A 21,661-nucleotide genomic window follows, 5' to 3' on the forward strand; every position below is an offset into this window, starting at 1 on the left:
AAAACAATATATATTTTATCAGAACACGCAGCTTTTTTTCAGTAAAAAACTAACAAAGCCTTGCTAACCAGCTAAATATGTACCATTTTTTGTGTCTAGCTTTGTGTTAATAGCATATATCAAAAAGGTATGGCTCATCTTCACATAAGGCACATATTGTTCCCAGACAGCAAAATCATGCAAAAAAAAAATCCACAGTATTTATAGAGAAGAGACATTTATTGTAAATAAGTTTTGTGATGTGAACGGTACAACAGTGCTTAAACTTTCAACTTCCACATAGAAATGTTACATAGAATACATTGTTTAAAAAAATGTACCTTAGTGTATTAAATGTGCTCTGTTTCTCAGATGCCTCGCCAGTACAGAGCACGCTGAAGTACACACAGTATTATGACTAACTGAATACTATATTGACACATTTTCAAATAAACCTGGATCACAAAATAACCCTTCAATAAAAGACACTCAAGGTTTTACGGTATAATTTGAGCTTGTGCAGTTATTAGTTTGGCGGGCTTCGTTGTAATCCTCAATGCTTCGTCTATGTGATTTACAATATAGACCACTGAACTGGACAACTTGGTCTCATCAGCAACTACTATGCTACTACTTACAAGTTATTGTGTAACTATTCTGGCTTTACGTGAAGAATATGACAATATCATATCATAAAAGAGTTATGTATACCATCGGCATAGCTATATCCAGAATAAACAATTCAATTAATTCGACGGTGGGTTTTTGAGGTATTACTTTTCGAAAGGAAATACTCTGAAATCGTATTCGAGTGTTTAAAATGAACCAGTTACAGACGCAAATACACAAACTAACATCAATATCAGTTGCAGTGGGGTGATGGAGTTTCTCAAGACATGAAATAAAGGGCAATATCATTTTAGCACAGCTTTTATAACATCTGCCTATATATATGTCAATGTGTTTTTTTCACTGAGAGTCAGAGTGCATTGGCTCAACATCTAACCTTCATGATCACAGCATTAAAGTTGTTCTGCTAATATTCAGCCCTTTTGTGATATAATGTACAGCCGACTCTTCGAGACGGCGTCTGTTATGTACGAGTTCACCAAATCTCTAATGAAGAAGACCTTGTGCTGATGTCAAAAGATAAAAACCACTTTTTATGCATTCGTACATGGCCAACCCCAATGAAGCTGAGAAATGCAAACATAACGTATGGATAAAAACATAAAAATCAGACTTAATGTCTGGTAATGAACAGCAAGGCACAATGAGAGGTGGAAATAGCAATCAGTAATAAGACTACCCCCTATGTAGGCTGAACGTAACATGGGGTTTTATACATTTCAACACACTGAGAGATGAATTCACTAAGCAGTTGCGCCACATTTTTTTGTGAGGTATTTTAGCATAAGAAGCTTACAACCTTAATCCAGTTTAACCAGTTACTATTTACATTGGTATAGTGCTGTTTGTGCATTATTATTATTACATACTGTTTGCACCAAGTGTAATAATCGCAACAAAAATGCATCTCTTTTTTACATTGTGTAAAGAGACATTGTTATGTGTAAAGGTTTTAGCAAAAGGGTAAAGTATAGTGACATTAGTGAAATTTCTTTTGCGGTCAAAAAGGTCCTTTGTCAGCTGTAGTGATGTATGAAGCACTGCTTACATGAAAGTCACTTTTAAACCAGTTTGAAACTGCTTTCACCTTTTTCGCTAAATTCTAATGACAATACATTAGGTTTGATGGTATAAAGTTTCATTGCAATTCATATCAAAATTCATTCATATGATTATTTAGTTTATTATATATATATATATATATATATATATATATATATATATATATATATATATATATATATATATATATATATAGTAGAAACTAAATTAACATATGAATCATTATTATTATTTATTTATTTTGAATCATGCATTCAATGGGTTGCAATATACTGCCTGACACTATCCTGCAAAACATCAAACTCAGTCAGGAGGTCAGTCTGTAGCATTTACATCTTCTATTGATCAAACATTTTTTTCAAGCAAATTCAGAAGCCTAACTGCATTTTCTCCTAATCAAACTCAAAAGCATAGTGAATACAAGCATGCGTAAATGAAGCACTGTATAGCGTAACTGCATCTTAAGGCTTTTCACGACTGCTTCTTATTAACAAAATCCTACTATTTTGCCTAACAAAGTTAACACCGTGTACATTTTATATTAATCACGGAGCAATAATTCATCAAATGAGTCTGCTGTATTCTGTTTACCTTTGATGCTAAAACAATAATAAACTAATCAGGGGCGCAATTAATTCTTAGTGAATTCTCTCTCAATTGTTAACCTAGATTTTTCCCCCACGTTCCTGATTTCTGTATCACAATGGTGATTTCTTACGATTTCTCTCAGATGTACGGACTAAAGCCCTGGAATCCAGCTGTGCAGGTCTTTTTAGCTCTACGGCGAATCTTGACATTATCTGTTCTAATCCATTTCTGCAGTGTTCAGAGATTTCAGAGGAAAAGGTATTCACTATGTGATTTAATTCCAAGAAACGTGCCCCCCGGTGAGTGATCCTGTAGTGTGCTCTGAGTCATGAGGTGACCTGCAGTGAGACACTCAGGTTTAATAGATGTTGAGTGGACTCCGTGACTGACAGACCAGCGGCCATTATGTCAGTCTTAAGTACTGGTTTGTCGCAGGCTGTTTGGCAGTGACGCACAAAGACAGTATTCAATGGTATGAAAAAGACAAGCAGTAAAACTGAAGGCAGGGTTTGTGTTATTTTGCCTGGAGTGTTTTTTTCTCTGAATTCTTATAACAGCAGAGGCTAAAATTTGACACAATACTGATATTGCGCTTTATGCTGCTTTGTTGTTGAATCTTGACGGGGATTTTTATTTCTCATTGTAAATAATCAACCCTTCAACATGTCAATGTGGCTTTCATCTCTATTAGCTGTGAATCTTACAATATTTTATTGATATGTGGCTTGGGTGGTCACACTAGATTTTAGGATTTTAGTCTGCAGTGAATATGAGCAAAAGGATATGATGGAACGCTCTAGGGTTTCTGCTTTGGAATACATTTTGAAATAACATCTGAATGTATCCAGACTTTGTGGGATTTTCAATATTTTAAAATGGTAATTAAAACTCGCAAAGGAGATTTGTGTAGCTGACACTCTGTTCCAGTATTTGTACAAATTTAAAACATTTTTAAATGTGCAGTTAAAGACATACCACACCTAAAATGTCACCAGCTGTCAGATATCACTTGAATGCTCGTCCTGAGATGTTGCCTGTGCCAACCTTTCACTTTATGAAAATTTTGTTAAACTCTAACCCAATGTTCTTTTTATTGATTTCTTTTATAGGTGTTTCATCCATATTTTGAATTACACATTACATTGCGTTGCGTATTAGTATAGAAACTAATGTCATAAACATATATGTAAGATGAGTTTGAGTAAATGAGTTCAGATTTGGAGAAATCTTGCATTACATCACTTGGTCATTAATGCATCCAAACAGCAGATAAAAAACATCACAATAATCCATAAGTAAGCTGCAGGATTCCAGGCAATCATTTAACGTGAAAAACAGAAACAAGTTGACGACTTGTGGATTATTGTGACGTTTTTCTCAGCTGTTTGGACTCTCATTCTGACGGCACCCATTCACTGCACATCAGGATCCACTAATAAGCAAGTGTTATAAAGCTAAATTTCTCCAAAGAACAAACTCATTTACTGTGCATTTTGGATGCCCTGAGGGTAAAATTTGAACAGATATTTCTTTTTGGTTGAACTATTAGTTTACCTTAAAGGTGAAGTGTGCAATTTCTGCGCCACTAGCAGCAGGTCAGTCTGTGACATTTACATCCACTAATGATCAAACATCGCTGTACAGATTTGCAAGCCAGAGTTCACCAAACTTAAAAACAGCAGAGTACAAACACAAAATTTAATGTGATCACCCCTTATATCGTGAATACTGAGAATGTGAAAAAGCGTGTAAGCGTGCAAAAAGCTGTACTACTAGATATGTAAATGTATTTTTATTTCCACAATGAGTTAGCCTGCTAATTTACGATCTCGGTTTAGGTCAAAAACATTTTAAGAGTACCGAGATAAAGCCACTTGTTTCACAGCAATTAAAGTTTATGTGACCCACATTATTCACAGCCAGATACCTGGGATAATTTCGATGTGGATGACAAAACGTTCAGGTTTGGAAACTGAATGCAGCCTTTTGCCCTTACGCTAATTGAAATGGTTCACATTTTGATGCTAAAGACAAAAGAAACTACTGAATCCATTCTCGATACCGAATACACTCGGAATGCAACAATGGCAGTGTCGTAACAATCTTGTTCGCTATCAGAATTTACCATTCACTTTTATCATACAACATTGAAAAATAATGAACGTCTATCATTAACCCTAGAGTACTTCCTTTGTCTACAGTCTACAGTTGCACTAAAAGATAGGGCCATACAATGTGTGAACACATCCGAAAAAAATGGCGAAAACAGAAGGGAAATGTGTATTTAAGAACACTGACAATAAACATTTTCTATACCGAAGTATGACAGCCGTAAACAATAGATTTGTTTATATTTTATGCATCTTTGTTATTGAAGAAACACCATGTGCTCGCTGAAAAGCACAAGAGCTCCTAGATAATGAGTTCTTCTGTTGGAAAGGCACAAGCCCAGTGTTTGTCAGGATACAGCGTGTTACGTTGCTACAGGTTTTTGGTGCACACGCTCTGGAGATCTCGAGTGACGAGATGAGAAGAACTTGAGACACGATTGTCCTCACGTCATTTGTCATCTTCCAGATCGATGTCCTTTAATTATCCGTGGAAGCCTTTGACATTTTTCATCCATTCTGTTATATACAAGATTCTGAGAAAAACAGGATAGTGTTTCTTAAGGGACTTTCTCACAAGCTGTTGCGAAACATCATCTACAGTAGTACGTTTGATTGCATTGATTGCTTAGGGTTTCAATGGGTCCTCATCACATTGACTGATGGCCTCATCACTACAGCTCAGGTTATTCGTTTGTGACGGAATGGACACAGAAAGAGTTCCACGGTTTCCCGTGCGAACGTCGCCAATGCACGCCTGTTCCTCAAAGACAAACAGCACACATACAGCCATGCAGATCTCGAGCCAGACCGCTCGGTTCAATCCTTCCAGCAGGACGGGATCCTAATCCACTCTTCTTCCTCCATCAGGCTTCCCTTATTATCCTCGTTCTCCGTTCTCAGGCCTGGGCTCGATAAACCCGGCGTTGTGCCCGGTTCACACGGTCACCTCAGTCTTGCTGTTGGTGACGAAGTACGGATGTGGTGGCAGATAGTGCTGGCTGTGGGCAGATGTCAGCTCGTTCACTTGCTCCACGGTGGCGCTGTGCTTCTTGGGGGCGTACGTGTGCCGACGGCCCAGCGTTTCTGTGGTCTCCCAGCCCTTCAGCATGCCGGGGTTGGCGATGGTGTTTGAGCCAAAAGCTAGCGGGTGGGAGCTGTGGACCTTGGTGCTTTTGGACTTGTGTCCGTTCTGCTTTTGGCAGGGCAGCTCGGGGCTGTAAGGGTTGGTGGGCTCCTGCTCCAGACTCACCGAGTGCATGGGAAGAGTGCCTTTTGCTGCCAGGTCGGCTAGGTGCCGTCTGTTAGTGTAGAAGTTTTCGTTCGCTTTTTCAGCTGGAAAAGAGAGATGGAAGAGCAAAAAGCGAGGAAAATTTAATAACACTTCATTAGTCAGACGCAAAAAAAAAAAATAACAACCTGATTGCTGATTTGCGTTTTTTATTTTTTCCTCCCCTCATAAGTACCAGATAATTACACATTCAATAGATCAAGGGTTATCACTTGTTTTTCACAAATTAGCTTTTTTTTTCTCTGAAAATACTTGACACAACCATTTCCTCATGCAGACGACTAAAAAACTGCATGTTCCAGTAGAGAAACAGTTCACGGTGTGCCATTATTTATTGAGCACCATGTCATTCTAAATTAGTTTTTTTTCTCATTTTTGAAAGGTCTTCACACATAAAAAATGTACACTTAGTTTCAAAAGTTTGAGCTTTGTAAGAAATGTTTAATAAATCGATTATTTTAAGCAATCAAAATTGACAGTAAAAGTCAAGACGTTTATAATGTTGCAAAAGACTTCCATAATGTTGTTCTAAGTAATATATTATGATTTCCAATTTTGTTTATCAGTACAACAATGTTTTCAACATTGATTAAATAATAATACATTTCTTGAGCCGCTAATTAGCCTATTCACATGATTTCTGAAGGATCACGTGACACTGAAGATCGGAGTACCATTTCACAATATTACACTTATTAAAACAGTTTTTAATGTTTGATCAAATAAATGCAGCATTTGTGCATGAGCCAAAAACTTAAGAATATAGAGCAGGAGTTTGATATTGTTGGAACATGAGTAAAAAAATATATCAAAAATAATTGTGCATTCATTTGTTTGTTTGTTTGCTTTATTTGAACAGAATCAATATATTTAGTGCTCTGTTAAAAAAAAAAAAACCTTATGGTTTCTTTACAAAGGTGAATTGAATGTGAATTTTTAAGAGTGCCTTGTGTATTTATAAGATGAACTTTTAAGTTAGTATTGTGAATGGCGACCAGAGTAGTTAGACTGTTTGGGGCTGTCAACATGCTAATGCTTCTTTTTGCCTAAGGTTTCTATTTGTTTCAAGAAAATGTGTTTTTGAATGCAAATTAGCCTGGATTGCTTCCATCATCAAATGGAAAAATGGAGCTTTTTGCTCTACCAAAAGATGTTTTGGGATTTTATCCGTCTTCTGAAACCACTATTTTAAATCTGTAGTTATTGTGCACTTAAAAAACATCTCACAGTCACTTTGCAACTGTTATTACTGTAGACGTTATTTTTGACAATATGTGTTTACAGGCAACAAATCCAGCCGCATCAACACTGACAATCAAACAGCACCTAACAGCTTTCTGGCAAAGGAGTTCTGCTGCAAACATTTTCAACCAAGGCTAGTCGGTCACTAACAGCTTGTAACATGACTTGTTAAGACCGGACCAGAAAACCGAGTATAAACGATTGTAATATGTTTTCAAATGGCGTCACTAATCATGTGTTTTTGTGGTACAACACCTTCCAACTTAGCCAGGCCTTAATTGGGACTGACTACATTCTGCTTGAAGTCCTCCTCACTCCAGCATGACATTTTAGACTTTTAATTAAATATCCTTCAGCTGACCTTTTTAACAGTCTTGACACCCCAATGAGTCTCAGCAAACTGCAGATCTAAAACCTCATGCCAGCAGGCCAACCGCAAAATGAGGCAGCCGGACGAGAGAAGAGCTGATCTCTTTCATTGACATCAATACCCTGAGATTAACGCACATCAGAGAAAGGTAGCGCACTGAACTCGGACGCTTCAACTCCACGACCCATGAGGCTTGTCTCTGGGAATTCTCTCTTACAAATGGACCTTTTTTTGTTTTCCCAGTGATCAGTCTGCACAGACAGCACTTCAGTGGATTAACAACTGAGCAGTTTCATCCGTGGCTGAAAGCCTCAGAGAATGACTGTCATCACACGTTGCTGTTTTGGCGGCTTGTTTGTCTTCTGTTTGCTAACCGTCATCTCACTGAAGTCTTTTGATGGGCTTCACTCTGATGCCAGACTAATTGATGTGAAAAGTAACAAGTCACTACCCAAGGGTACTACTGTAAAACTTTATAATTACATTATTAATTATTTATAAGAAAATAATCCTTCTGTAGTCTTTCCGATATATTTATTTATTTACAGTGATGCGTTGACTAATTTAAAAAAAATACAATTAGTCAATTACTGATTACAAATTGCTTGACAAAAAATGTAATCTAATAGATTACACATTTTAGCTAATGTAATCTGAATTATTTTTATTTGTTTGTAGATTACTTTTGGTCTAACTTGTTTATCACATAGGTTTGGATAGGAATATTTGTGCCATGTTGGTAGAAAAATATATATTTTATATTTAATATATTTTATCCTTTATTATCAACAACATCAGGATTTTTGAAAACTGGGATTTGCTAAGGAACTGCATGGGGGCTGTGAGTTAATTCAATTATAAAAGCTAATTAATTTAAATCTAATTAATTAAATAAGAATGAGGAACTTAAAAATAAAACTTACTTGAGCAATAAAAATGGTCATGACTTCAGTCCATGTTCCCCTGTCTTGGTTTTTGTAGACTCTAATTTTTAAACAGGTTTGTTCCCCATTGTTTCTGTGCTCCCTTGTTCTTTTGCCCACCTTCTTATTTTATTAGTAACTGATTAGCTCCTCCCCCTTGTTACCTCATTATCCTGTCGATTTAAAATCCATTCAGTGCCGAGTATTACTATTATCTGTGTTTAGCAGTCTCCTAGTGTTAGCTGCCTTAGCGAGCCATTCTGTGTTTTGTTTAGTCTTCAGTATTGTCTAGAGTTTAGCATCCTCCCTGTGAAAGCTACAGTACGGAGCCCTTCCATGTTTTGAGTTTTGTCTAGTCTAGTCTTGCCAGTTTAACCGTGCATTGATCTCTGCCTTTGTTTTTGGATTTATCTTTTTTCCCTGCTCTTTGAGAGTTTTTGCTCCTTCCCTGGACTCTTGCTCATGTTTATCAGATTACCTCTCTGTCAAGCCCTCTGGATATTGTTGATCGACCACGATCGGCCTTGGATTATTCTTGTGTTTTGCCCCTGCCATACCTGTTTGCCATTGTTTCACCGTGCCTGTATCCTAACCACGTTTCTAAATAAAAGCCTGCACTTGGATCCGCCTGCCTCACGCCGCGTCCGCTCCGTTACAAAAATAGACATGCTTTCTTGCTCATAACCATTAACCAACCTCGGAGAAATGTAAACACGTGTTGCTAATTTATTTAAAGATTAATATCAATTATAAAAAAGTACACATTTTAGATCAAAGTAATGTGTGTCTAGCATGTAATCCATAAAAAGTAACTGCAACCTGATTATAAGAAATTTTACATGTAATATATTCTAATTACAATCTATTTTTACTTTTTTATTCTATCATAGCATGCTGTTACTGTGCAAATGCCCTTAAACGTTTAAGTCAAGGCCACATCAATATGAGACAATCTAAGATCTAAAGTGGTCTGACAGTACAAGAAAAACATATCAGGTCAAGATCACATGATTAGGAACTGCAGAAAGTAATCAAACTAAAAAGCATGATTAACATACAATCACACACGCCTTACCCACAGCCTTGAGCGAAGCATACTTGTTGAGCTCCTTGCCAGTTTGAGATGGTTCATAGGGGTGGGCTACAGGTACTTGTCCAAGGGCAGGATATTGTGTCATAGCCTGCATCATAGATGGGCCAGGTCCCACGCTGTTTATTTGGGCACTCTCTAAAGCAAAGAGACAGAAATAGAAACAAAAAAAAAATGTAAATGTTTTAATTCTAAAATATAAGCAATGCTTCCAGAGATGTCACATATTGTCTGTTCATTTGTTAACTTATCTATTAATTCAGTTTTATTTATTCATTTGTTTTAAGTCAAATCGGTGTCAGTCTTGGATCATCTGGTGCCAAAAATGATAAGAACAAAGAAGAAAAAAAAAATCTTCACAGAGTGGGTGATTTCTTTTCTTTTACCTACAGTAACAATACAACTTCATCATCAGAGATGCCACTTTTTTAGTTGCATTAAAAATCCACTTGAGGGGGCACATGCATCTGAATGACTGTGACGCTTCTGGGTACTGCTTATCTTTTGTGGGCGAGCTTTGTTCAGGAAGGCTAAACATTGTATCAGAATCTGTTGTTCTTCTACACATTAACGCCCTCAGAAGTCTTTCTCATTGCGTTCTCCTTTGTTTAAGCACATAGCAGTTGGGATACCTCCCATCAGAGTCAGCTAAATTAACATTTAACAATATCTTAAACTGCTTGAGGCCCGATTCATCGACCCATCAACACAACTTGTGAGTTTTCTCTTTGGTGATTCACTCTATCTCCCCCAGGAAGCAGATCATTAGTCATGGATTTCTGGAGCTCCAGCCAGGCTCTCCTGCGCTACTAATCGAATCCGTTTGAACTGCTAATGTCAAAACATGTTAATGCCAAAAGCACTGGCAAGCGATGGCCACAATGGAAAATTAATTGTTTTTTTTTTCCACAAGTCTTCACACTTGATTACAGCAAGGACTTTAATATTGAGGGTCGCAGATGGTGTAAATCGTAAATGCTATTCTAGAAATTGCATTAGTCAACATCTGGCCAGCCAAAGGGGGGCACAGGAGCATGGCAAATTGACTGGCCTTCTGCCGGCTGGCATGAGGGGCCAACCAGATGTTGTGGGTATAATTTCTAACCGCTCTGATGAGTCGCATGAGACAGAGAAAGTACGACACAGACACCGGAGAGCAACAGGAAAACAATAAACCAGCACACTCTGCACACTGTAACAGACACCAGTCAAATACTTCTTCCGCTGTGAATTATGCACAAAATGAGTACTGCGCGTGTTCGCGATGGAAAGCGTGTTTTGTGGCACTGTGCTACACTGCAATAGTGCTGCCTGATGTTTTTCTGTTCTTCAGATGTGTTTTAGTTGTTGAACTCTCCTTGACCTGTTGTTGTCTTGGAAACCTTTTCTATGTCTTCTAGCTGGATGGCTGTTTGCTACAAGATTGTACCGTCTTTATCACAGGACTGAAGGGCTCTTCGCTTAACACACACTTCAGACACTAGTGGGCTAAGGCCAAATACACCAAACGGAAAAACGTGTTTTTGTTCTATTCCGGTTTTCTCTCGGACTACGGTGCAGTTGGCACTGTTGGAATTTTTATTTTTTTTTAGAGGAAAGTCAAAAGAGGAACAGCTATTTACATTCACATTTACCAATACTGTTGTTCAACTGTACTGTACTTTTGGTAAAATGTTGGTAAATGTTGGTTTATTTTACGGTTAAACCTACAGTACTAGTTGCTAATTAGCAGGCATATTTCTAGGATATTAGCCCTTATATCTAATTAGATATTAGTGCTAATTTAGCACGTTTATGCCTTATTATGTATTTTACATCCCTATTTTAGCCAAACATAACAACTACCTTATTAACTATTAATAATATTAATAATGTCGCAGTTAATAGTTAACAAGAGTTAACTAAAAAAAAACATTAGTCTAGATCACCATGTCTTGCTTAGTTGGGGACACTTAATTTCTTAATTAATTATCATCAGTTTTATTACAGATTTTATTAAAGTCTTTCCAGTATTTAGGTAATCCTGTTTTTTTAGATTTGAGTCTTAGTTACAAATTTGACTGGTAGGCTAAATGAAAAAGCAAAAACTGTTTTGAATTGCATATCAGGAATGAGAGATTGATAGAAGAGACATGTTATTTATGACAGGAATGTGCCCCTATTGATTAAAAATTAGTAAGGACCACTTATCTAGTAATAACTATCCATATAGTTATTACTGGTACACTGTAACTACATATACTGAAAATTAAATTGCGACCAAAAAGATTTTTTCTCTAACAATTCAGACTTTTTCATATAAATTTAGAATTCCTATAATTCTGCGGAATTCTTAGTTTATATCTCATAATTCTGTTGTTTGTTTATGGCACAGTTCTGATTTTGTTAATCAGAACAAAAAAAAGTGGGAAAAAAGTCATGATTGTAAAATATAAATTCTAAATTTGGAGAAAAAACAAATCCAAACTGTGAGATAAAGAGTTGCAATCATCCCATGGCAGAAACAAGCTTCAACACCGTAGCGATAATTAGAAACTGTGCATATCAAATCATTTTAAATTCATATAATCAATCATCTACACCATTTGGAAACTTTACTCATAAAAGGAAATGACTGTAAGCATAAAGGAAATAATTTCAGACAATTAGACTAGACAATTTGACATTTCAGACTCCAGGTTCCCAAACATGAAGATCCCATAAATGCATCAGTTAATATGCTTATAAACCAGGTGTGCAGAATATCTAATTAAATGTGAGGAAATTAATTATGCTGTGATCCATAATCTCTTAGGCAGTAAGATTAATTCCAGTTCTATAATCAAAAGAGAGGATGAAAATAAGTCATTATGCAGTGGAACAGTAATAAAGGCAGGGTAAAATGTCCTGTCGCAGAAAATGAAATGCCTGTCCTGGGGTTCCTGAATGATTATCGAGTGTCTCCAGAATCAATCATTCAAACGCCGAGTTCAACCTTACGCAACCTTATCTTCAAACCTAACTTCTGAAATGCTGTTTCTGTGGACTCTGTCCTGAGTTTCTAACTCGATTGTGGCATCCATTGCAGCTGTAGGCATGGTGGCAGGTAATGGTTTTTCATATCCACTGACAGTGATAAATTTTGTTTTTGACATGGTCATTAGTCAAACGGAGTATGATACTACCTCCTGGTTATTAGTATTGATGCAAAGAGACACTTGTGGCATAATACAAAACACAACACTGATTTACAATTGATTCACGTTATTACCATTAACCCTGAGATGCATGCCTAAAAAAAGTGCTATATTTTTTATATTAACATTTATTGTAATATTAATTTAATGGGGAAGGAAATACATTCTGCATATTTGTTAAGCCTTAAAAATGAATGTAAGCAAAACTAAAGAACTGACAAAAATGTGTAGCTTGTATACAACATGTCGCTTTGAATAAAAGCTAAATGCATAAATGCCTTTTAATCTAGGGACCCATAAACTATGTGTTATATTTTCAGGTAGTTACGCATTTTCTGTTTTATTCTTTCTGAATACTGTGTTTTATGATTTCTGTTACAAATAACTCATGACCAGGAGAGGGAACTAAAAAAATGAAAGAAAATAAAAGGTTATCAGTTTAATAAAAGGCCATAAGTTAATTAAATTAAAAATAGCAATTGAATTAAACTTTTAAAATGCAATGGAATTCTAGTACAACATAACAGTTATATATTTCTTTATTTAATTTCTATCTGAAATAATTATATATTATTTTGACAGTGTTAAGTGAAGACTTGTCTGGACATAAAATTCATGCATTCATGCTTCCATAAAGTAAAAAGTGACAAGCGTCACACAAGCTTCAGTATGTGCAGATGAATCTGAGTCACATTTATGTAGAGACCTGCAGAACATGCCTTTTACAGTCTCTTTCTTCACACTAGTATTCAAGTATTTCTAAGCATTGATTAACAGTGTGTTTATCCAATATGCAGCATGTAAGACGCCTAGAGTTTTTAACATCACATAATTCACTTATTAATTATTACTTAAATAATTTCCTCCTGTGTCTAAAACACATATTTAACAGAAAGCACCGGATAGTGGAAAGGAGATGATCTCTATTATTTGTAGCCTACAATCTATCCTTTTTTTTCAGATAATTGGATTGGCTCACTGTTCATACAGAACAATCATGAGAAGAGAACCCCATGAGAAACGCAACAGAGGCAACATGGGTTTGGGAATAACTAGCCTCTGATTCCTCTTCTGTAGAGATGAAACTTTAGTTTCTTTGGCCTTCTTTAAAGCATTGCCATGCAGTCACCATTCCAGTAATGAGTTGGCTTGATTCAGGATTCTTTAAGGACAGTGGTTCATTTTTCACAATTGCCTGCTCCCTCATTTGAGTGAATGCAGTATAAAAACGTCCTCTGGTTTTCAGGAAAAAATATGTGAACATCCTTAAATAAATGTTTTGAAGAATCAAACTGTAGTAGATATTTTTCTACCAAAGTTAAAATTACCTGAATTTATTTTAAGCATGCCTTAATAGAAAACAGCACTACTGATAAAAGGGACAGTTCATCCAAAAATATACAACCTATCTTTATTTCTGACTCTGCCTTTCTAAGACATCCCTTTTATAGATAATCATGTTACAGACCTGATGCCAATTAACTTTAGTTTCTAGATGTTCTCCCAGCTGAATCTTTTCAAAACGTCTTTTTCAGCATTTTGTTGCCCCCATCCCAACTATTTCAAGACCTGTAGCACGCATCAAATTTAAAATAAACTCATTTTGTACAGAAAACTGTAAAATTACTTAGTTTAAACATTTTTGTTATCTGTGTTATTTTGTGAATAAAATATTGGCTCATGTAATGTGAAACTCTTTTAAGTTTCATTTCATCCAAAAAAAAAAAAAAATGTCCCAACATTTTCAAAATACAGGTTGTAAATTCTGTCATTATTGTCTTACCTCATGTATTTTTAAACTTGTATGTTTTTTGTGGAACATAACAGAAGATATTTTCAAGAATGTTGGATACCAAGCAGTTTTTACATAAAAAATAAATAAAATAATAATACTAATCTTTTTTAGTTCCACAGAAGAAAGTCGGTTATGTTATGCTTCAAGTGATTGGCTCAAAAGTAAATTTCAAAACACTCATGCTACTATTTGCCATGAAGATGAATGGTATATTTCTTCAGGTAGACCTCCTTGGCTGGTTAGGGGCTAAACAGCAGACAAAGCTGCTTGTATTTGGATAAAAATAGATTTCAAGTGACAAAACTATAAATGCTGGAGTGATAGAAATTGCTGTCATTTATGAGTGGTTTAGAGAGAGAGAGAGAGAGAGAGAGAGAAAGAAAGCGACTGGCCGTTTATCTGGGAGGAGATGTCAGCTATGCGTGAGATGTCACCCAGCTTTGGGTTCTCATCATCTGGCTCTGCCAAGATGTCTGATTGGAATTTAGCCCATTTTTGAAGAGACCAACTTAATGAATGTGCCAGTTTTAGTTACGTTACATGCACAGTTCGATTCCCTCCTGGACTGCGACTCGGGAGCCTTATCTAATGCAGCTAATAAATGACGGAGGTCAGCTTTGGGCCGAAAAAAGAAATGCATGAGACATTTTCATCAATACCTAATAGAAAAACATGCTTCGATGCATATAGAAATAAGAGATATATTGCCCCTAGGAGATGTGTTAGTCAGACCAGTGCTAAATTTTTCATGAAGAAAACAATAATCAATACACCTGCGCTTTTTCCGATAAATAATGCATCTAAAATTATCAAAAACTCCTTAGATCACAGGTGTCTGGACGTAATAAATTATTCATCATTTCAACTGTGCCCATAAATTCAGATTCTCAAATAAACTTCATAAGTTTGTTTTTGTTTATAATCAGCATGATTTGTGAATTTATGGCATAAGTTAATTCCTTCTTTAATTTTGCATCTGGAATGTACTGGAAGTATGTTACGTCGTACACACAGGAGGGTTTGTGTACAGAGAGACCAAAAGCAAAAGTTCAACAACATCAAAAGAATTTGTTTTAAACATCCAACTTCAGTATTTGTGGTATTAAGTTTTAGTTTGAAGGAGCCCACTTAATGCTGTATCTCAATGATAAAAAGAGATAATGAATACAGAAATTGGGCTAATTACAGCCTTATTTCCCACTGGTCAAAAACAGATATCAGTGCCAAGCTAATTACTTTAGAGAGGGGCATGAAATTACATGTTGTCTCTGATAAAAACAGTCTTAACTAAATAGTGCAGGGTACGAAGAGAACACGTTTGACATATCAGAAACATCCTCACTGTAGCTATAAGAAACAAATCACTGAGATGCTCAGCTCAAATCTTTCTAATGGAGACATTAACAAAATGTTACCAATGGGCAAGTCTTTTTTGTCCTTTATAAAATTTCCAGTGCCTATTCAGCATGCCATGAAAAAGGTCAATTCCTCACTTATATGGTTTATAACTACATGAGGGTGAGTAAATGATGACTTTTTAATCTCTTTAAAGCCGAAGGGCACAAAAGTATTCCAGAAAAAAAGAGACCTGCTCAAATGAGTCAAAGTGAGTCAAAAACAGACACAGATAGTCTGCAAGGCCTCATTAAAAATGCAGTAGAGTATTTTGGGATCCAAACACAATAGTGGCATGGGAAGGGCATAGACATTGTAGCACAAAGATAACTTTGGAACCAGCCTAAAAAGAAGAACAGAAATATTTATCTTCTTAAGAACATTCCACTGCATTCCATGAGCCTTTTTTTATAAAGCATGCAGATAACCTATATATGTGTATGCATGTGCTGGTGCCTGTCTGTGGTTCCTCTATGACATCTATACTGTTTTTCAAATTTACAAATATCTGAAAAAAGTTATTTTACTTAAGCAAAAACATCTAGACATTAATATTTGGCCATGTACCACAAGTCATAATGGTCAGTTTGAAATTTATGCATCACAAGCCAAATAAATAAGCTTTCTATTGATGTATTGTTTGTTAGGATAGGACGGTGTTTAGCCGAAATACAACTGTTTGAAAATCTAAAATCTGACAAAAATCTGAATATTGAGAAAATTATCTTTAAAGTTGTCCAAATGAAGTCCTAATCAAAAATTACTATACTAAATATATTTTACAACTATATATATATATATATATATATATATATATATATATATATATATATATATATTATATCTTCATGGAACATGATCTTTACTTAATATCCTAAAGATTTTTGCCATAAAAGAAAAATCTATAATTGACCCATACAATGTATTTTTGGGTATTGCTAATAAAGGGCCAAAAATGTATAGCCATTTACTCACCCACATTCCAAACCTGTTAGTCTTACTTTATTCTGTGAAGCACAGAATTATATTTCAAAGAATGTTTGGTAACCAGAGAGTTTGGTGACCACTGGCTTCCATTGTATGGGCAAATAAAACACAAAAGATCTTCTTTTATGTTTCACTTTAGAAGGAAAGCCATACAGCTTTGTAATTTTCTGGGTGTTGAACAGTGAAAATGCGGTTCAATCTTCACCACCACTACATCATAATGAAGGCTTTGTGCACCTACACTGTGTTGTTAGGGCTTTCTTAAATGCCCTGCAGTCATTTCTGTCGTGCATGAATACCCTTTCCATTCCTTGTTTGGTATTTTTTTTAAAGGCTAAGCATGTGATTCAATAGCAAAACAGGACGAGCTCTGGATTATTTTGATTTCTTCCTGATCTGCCATTACATGACTCATTACACACTCCACACAACTCCACACGTGGGCAGCCATCTTAAATTTGGAAACCCACGTCTGCATATTCATCTCTCTCCAGGAAATTTGGATGTTGTGCTGTCAGTGGCCCGTTGGTTTAGGATAAGTATGCCACATATGGAGATGGACCCTAGTATGCCTCAAAGACTCAATGCATGGATGTAAGGATTGTACATTCACTCTCAAAAATAAAGATTCATTATTAGCATATAAGATTCCATAAAGAACTTTTAACATTAATGAAACCCTTTCATTATACCAGTGGTTCCCTACCTTCCTGAATGCCCCCCCCAACACTGCATGTTTTCTATGTCTCCTTAATTTAACACACCTAGAGTCTCCAAGACCTGAAATGGGTGTGTTAGACAAAGGAGAGATGCAAAACAACTGAATTATACAAATGAATCCTTATAGTGAAAAAAGGTTGTTTTTTTTTATATATTTTACAGTAAGTAAAAAAACATTTTTTATGGTCTTAACGAAAAGTCTACAAGATACTTTAGTTACATTTTCTCAATGGTAGTATAAAAATGTTCTTAACCCTGACAAAAGCTCTGTTTTCATCAAGCCATTCTAGTCCATGTTGCTTTAAATGCTAATGCTGACCCCGCCCCTCTGTTCCGTGGAGTGCTGAGCAGAATTTAAACTTCAGCTGTGAAACTGGCTAACCAATCTAAGGTAAGACGGTCTTGTCAATCATCTATCGCAGGAATCTCAGAACAGCCCGATTTAAGGGGATTTTAAAATATGGGAAATAAAATGGGTGGATTTTTTATCATTATAGGATGGATGTGTACACACACTTCAAACCTCACATTTATGTTCAATTTTGCATTCAATGACTCCTTTAAGATCTGTTCACTGAAAGCTTCTTTGGAGAACCAAAAATGCTCTTTCCATGGCATTGTTGCAACCCTTCTGGAACCTTTTATTTTTAATAGTACACATCATCAGACATTTCACATAATAAACAAAGACCACGTCTTATTTCGTTTTTCATATAACTGAGAAAAACTTTAGATGACACTACTTCCTAAAGCTTTATTCTACTCTCTCACTGACTAAGTGAAGAAAGCTTCCCTGCTTTGTGCCTGACAGGCTGACGAGACCTCAAACCCTAGCCTTACAAGCCTCAAGTTGTTTTTATTTCCCTGGTTTTCATCTGCAGTACCGTGCCCTGTTCAGAGAAAGACATGCCAGTAAACAGGGTAAATAATAGAGTATTTGGTGAATATCAATAAGACTGAGAGCATATCTTCTGCAACTCTTTGGTAATCTTGCCTTGTGGCGGCCTAGTAGATATCCATGATTCATCTTCTGGCACTTCTTGAACTCTCAGCCTGTCTCTTGCCTTTTTTCATGGCCCCTTTTAACATTTTGGTCAATTCCAGCAGAACAGTGTCTGCTTTCAGAGGCCTCGTGGAAATAAACTTAACTTTCTGCTGTGGCGTAGAAGAGGAGTTGACTTGTTAAAGTCTCAGGCCACAATTATTGTAAACAATCCGTATTTCCTGAATAATTTTACAAACAAATGTGATTTCCAAATTCAATCTCTGTTGGATTCTGCCTGTACTGCATCATTAGTATGGTACCGCCTCATGTGGTTATTATCCATAAATATTCAATACCCGTCCTTAAATGCAATAAATATTAATGGACAGAGATCGACACAGCATTACCCATTACCCACCTTCAAATATTCCCATAGTTATTAATACTAGTGTTTGCTCCTCTGCAGCAAATGACTTCACATTGTACTGATGCAGCCTTAAGAGACAGACGGACCAGGACTGGAAAAATGGGTAACAGCAGAAACATGTTATTTGATTTTCTATGAGCCACGCCACAGTGACCAGAGGGCATAACATGGGAATACAAAATGTATGGTACATGAAACTAATGGAGCAATCCAAATACTAAAACAACTGCCTTGTAGATTTAGACAAGAGTGTACAGGTTATTTGTTTGCAGATGCTACTTGTTTTGATATTTTGCATCTAATTGCATCGAATATTCAGGTGTGGATTGAGTGTTCAAATGCTTCATTGACACGTTTCACTAAAAACGTTGTTTGAACTCACAGTTTAATAAGGTTTTGTTATTGTTATTAATGAGGATAAAATGCATAATACATGTGCAAATCGAATGTTTTGCTTGGAGTGAAGGCCATTAAAGGCATGTTTGTGTATGCTACTGTATTTCAGTGCAAACCCCTAAAACTATGCTTTAAAAGCTGGTTTATAAATCTCCATCTGGCTTAAAGAAATAGTTGACCCAAAAATGAAAATTTGCGGAAATGTACTAACCCCCGGGCCATCCAAGATGCAGATGAGTTTGTTTCTTTATCGAAACTGATTTGGTTAAATTCAGCATCGCATCACTTGCTCACAAATGGATCCTCTGCGGTGAATGGGTGCCGTCAGAATTACGGACTGAACAGCTCAAATATACACATCACCACTATCATGATTTAAAGTTAAAAACATCTTAATAATAGATCTGTTTCTTATAAACATGCAGATTTTCACGCTGTAAGATGTCAATTGATGGACTGCAGTCATGTGGATTACTTGTGCATTATAATTATGTTTTTATTAGATGTCTGTTTTCTCATTCTGACAGCACTCATTCACTGTAGAGGATGCATTGATGAACAAGTAATTTAAATAACTCCTCTACATCTTTAATTGCATATGAGGGTAAAATAAGTCACATTTACTGTTGTCATGGTGCAAAACATTTCCCCACACGGAAGCTGATCACTCAGATTCACCAATCTGCTAGATAGTGGTGTCGACTAAGGAGCACAGTAAACATTTAGAGAAGCAATAATAAAAAAATACATATATAGCATACACAATGAAATATCAACACAAGACCTAACAACTTTTTATGTTTGTATCTTAATGGAATAAAATGGTTCAATATAGCAAACGAACACTAACCACATTCAACCTGAAAAAGATACATTTAAAAAAGTTCAAAATCAGCATACATCAGTAAACTCCACAGTTTATCTGATCTGAACTGCCTCACTCCCTAAATGCTAAACATAGTAATAACCTGATTTTTTTTCTCAGTAAATGCTTCAAACACTCGGTCCAGAAACTCTGGAAGATGAAATGCCCTCCAGACTAAATTCTGCCACTGAAGAATGTAGACCAATAAAAAAAAAGTGAAGTGGACCCATTTCTTACAGCGGTGCCATAAAATCCAGATTGGACTGACCCACTTCAGGAGTGTACATCACCACTGGGCTTACATTTTGACTGAGAGGAAGTGGTCTGACAGCCACTCAATGACATGGTTTTTAAGTTGAGAGGAAATACTTCTCCCTCGCTTGACCACCTGCGGCCGTAAGTGCTCCTGTTGCGATGGGAGGCTTGCGCCATGGACAAATGATTGGAACAGGAAGTAGCACTCAAGTGTCACACAGTCACCTGTCAGTCGTCCGGCTCGCCGGGGGAAGGCTTGTTGACACCGTTACACCTGGAGAAATGTTTGAATAAAAGCACAGCCAGACGGTAATGGATGAGGAGCTCTTATTTGTATTGCTTTATTTAACATCACGTTACTTTAATTGTTTGGAGTCAGTGTAATTGTTGTGAAATTAGGCTCTTTGAAATGACATTCTTTGAAATGCCGTTTCTTAAGATGTTTTTTTTTTTTCTGGTGATGCTGTCTTGTTTACAGACAGAGTCTGCATTGATTTAGACTTTGAATGTCCTTCTGTCATTCTAACTGTGCTGTTCAAACACAAAGTGAAGAATGATTTTCATGCTGTTTATGACGGCTCTGCACTTGCATAACAATAACAGCTCTCGTAGGGTGCCATTATGCTACCAGAATACATTTGGACAAGTACTGGAAGCTATAGAACATGTGCAAACCAACCAATTCGCATTTGAAAAACACTGCAAAAAATAATTATGTTTACAACTACTGAATTTTCTCTCTCTCTCTTGTCTATATGATTTTTTTTTTTGGAATTACAGTGGAGTTACTATTCTCAGAAGAAAAAGAAAAATCATATTTTAAAGGTTTTGCTATTACGGCTTAAAATTTTACATAATAACAAATTTTCTTCTGATGTACACTCACAAAATATAGTAATTGTGTTTTGTAGAATTTGGCTTTTTTTATCAAAAATAAACCCGCAGTTTTGTAACTCTTTGCAAGTAACGAGATCCTCTTTTCTAACCAGCCACTTTTTGACTTTATCAGAAGGCCAAGCAGAGCTGTAGGTGCTACTATCCATCCAGTTTATATTATGTCAATATAATTTCACAAACCGAGCTGAACAAACAATAGGTAATGCTGACCTGTTAATATGTGCTGTTATATTAATATTTCTGGAAATAAAGTGGTCAAAAATTGGTACAGTAGTCAAAATTCTAAATATTGAAGGAATGAGCAGGATAGAGCGTAACTTACAGTGCCTTACACTGTAAATTAATATGATGATTTATCCACATTTTAATACACCTATTAGAATGGATACAGCACATTTAAAGATGAAATCGGATTCCTCGTAATGTGACCCCTTTAACATGAAGTGGGCAACTGCTCCTCTACAATCATCTATGACCGTT

The 21,661-nt window shown here is 36.1% G+C and overlaps 1 protein-coding gene across 1 annotated transcript in view; it reads right to left on the reverse strand.

The window, feature by feature from the left end:
- Positions 1 to 200: 200 nt before the first annotated feature.
- Positions 201 to 21,661, reverse strand: part of shisa9b (shisa family member 9b) — a 29,873-nt gene continuing 8,412 nt past the window's right edge. The window contains exons 3-4 of the mRNA XM_043235908.1: positions 9,269 to 9,421; positions 201 to 5,702 (exon numbers count right to left, since the gene is read on the reverse strand). Coding sequence (XP_043091843.1) covers positions 5,305 to 5,702; positions 9,269 to 9,421 — 551 coding nt within the window. The 3' untranslated portion in view covers positions 201 to 5,304. The remainder of the gene's footprint in view (positions 5,703 to 9,268; positions 9,422 to 21,661) is intronic.

Source organism: Puntigrus tetrazona, chromosome 3 (genome assembly GCF_018831695.1).
Source record: "Puntigrus tetrazona isolate hp1 chromosome 3, ASM1883169v1, whole genome shotgun sequence".
NCBI lineage: Eukaryota > Metazoa > Chordata > Actinopteri > Cypriniformes > Cyprinidae > Puntigrus > Puntigrus tetrazona.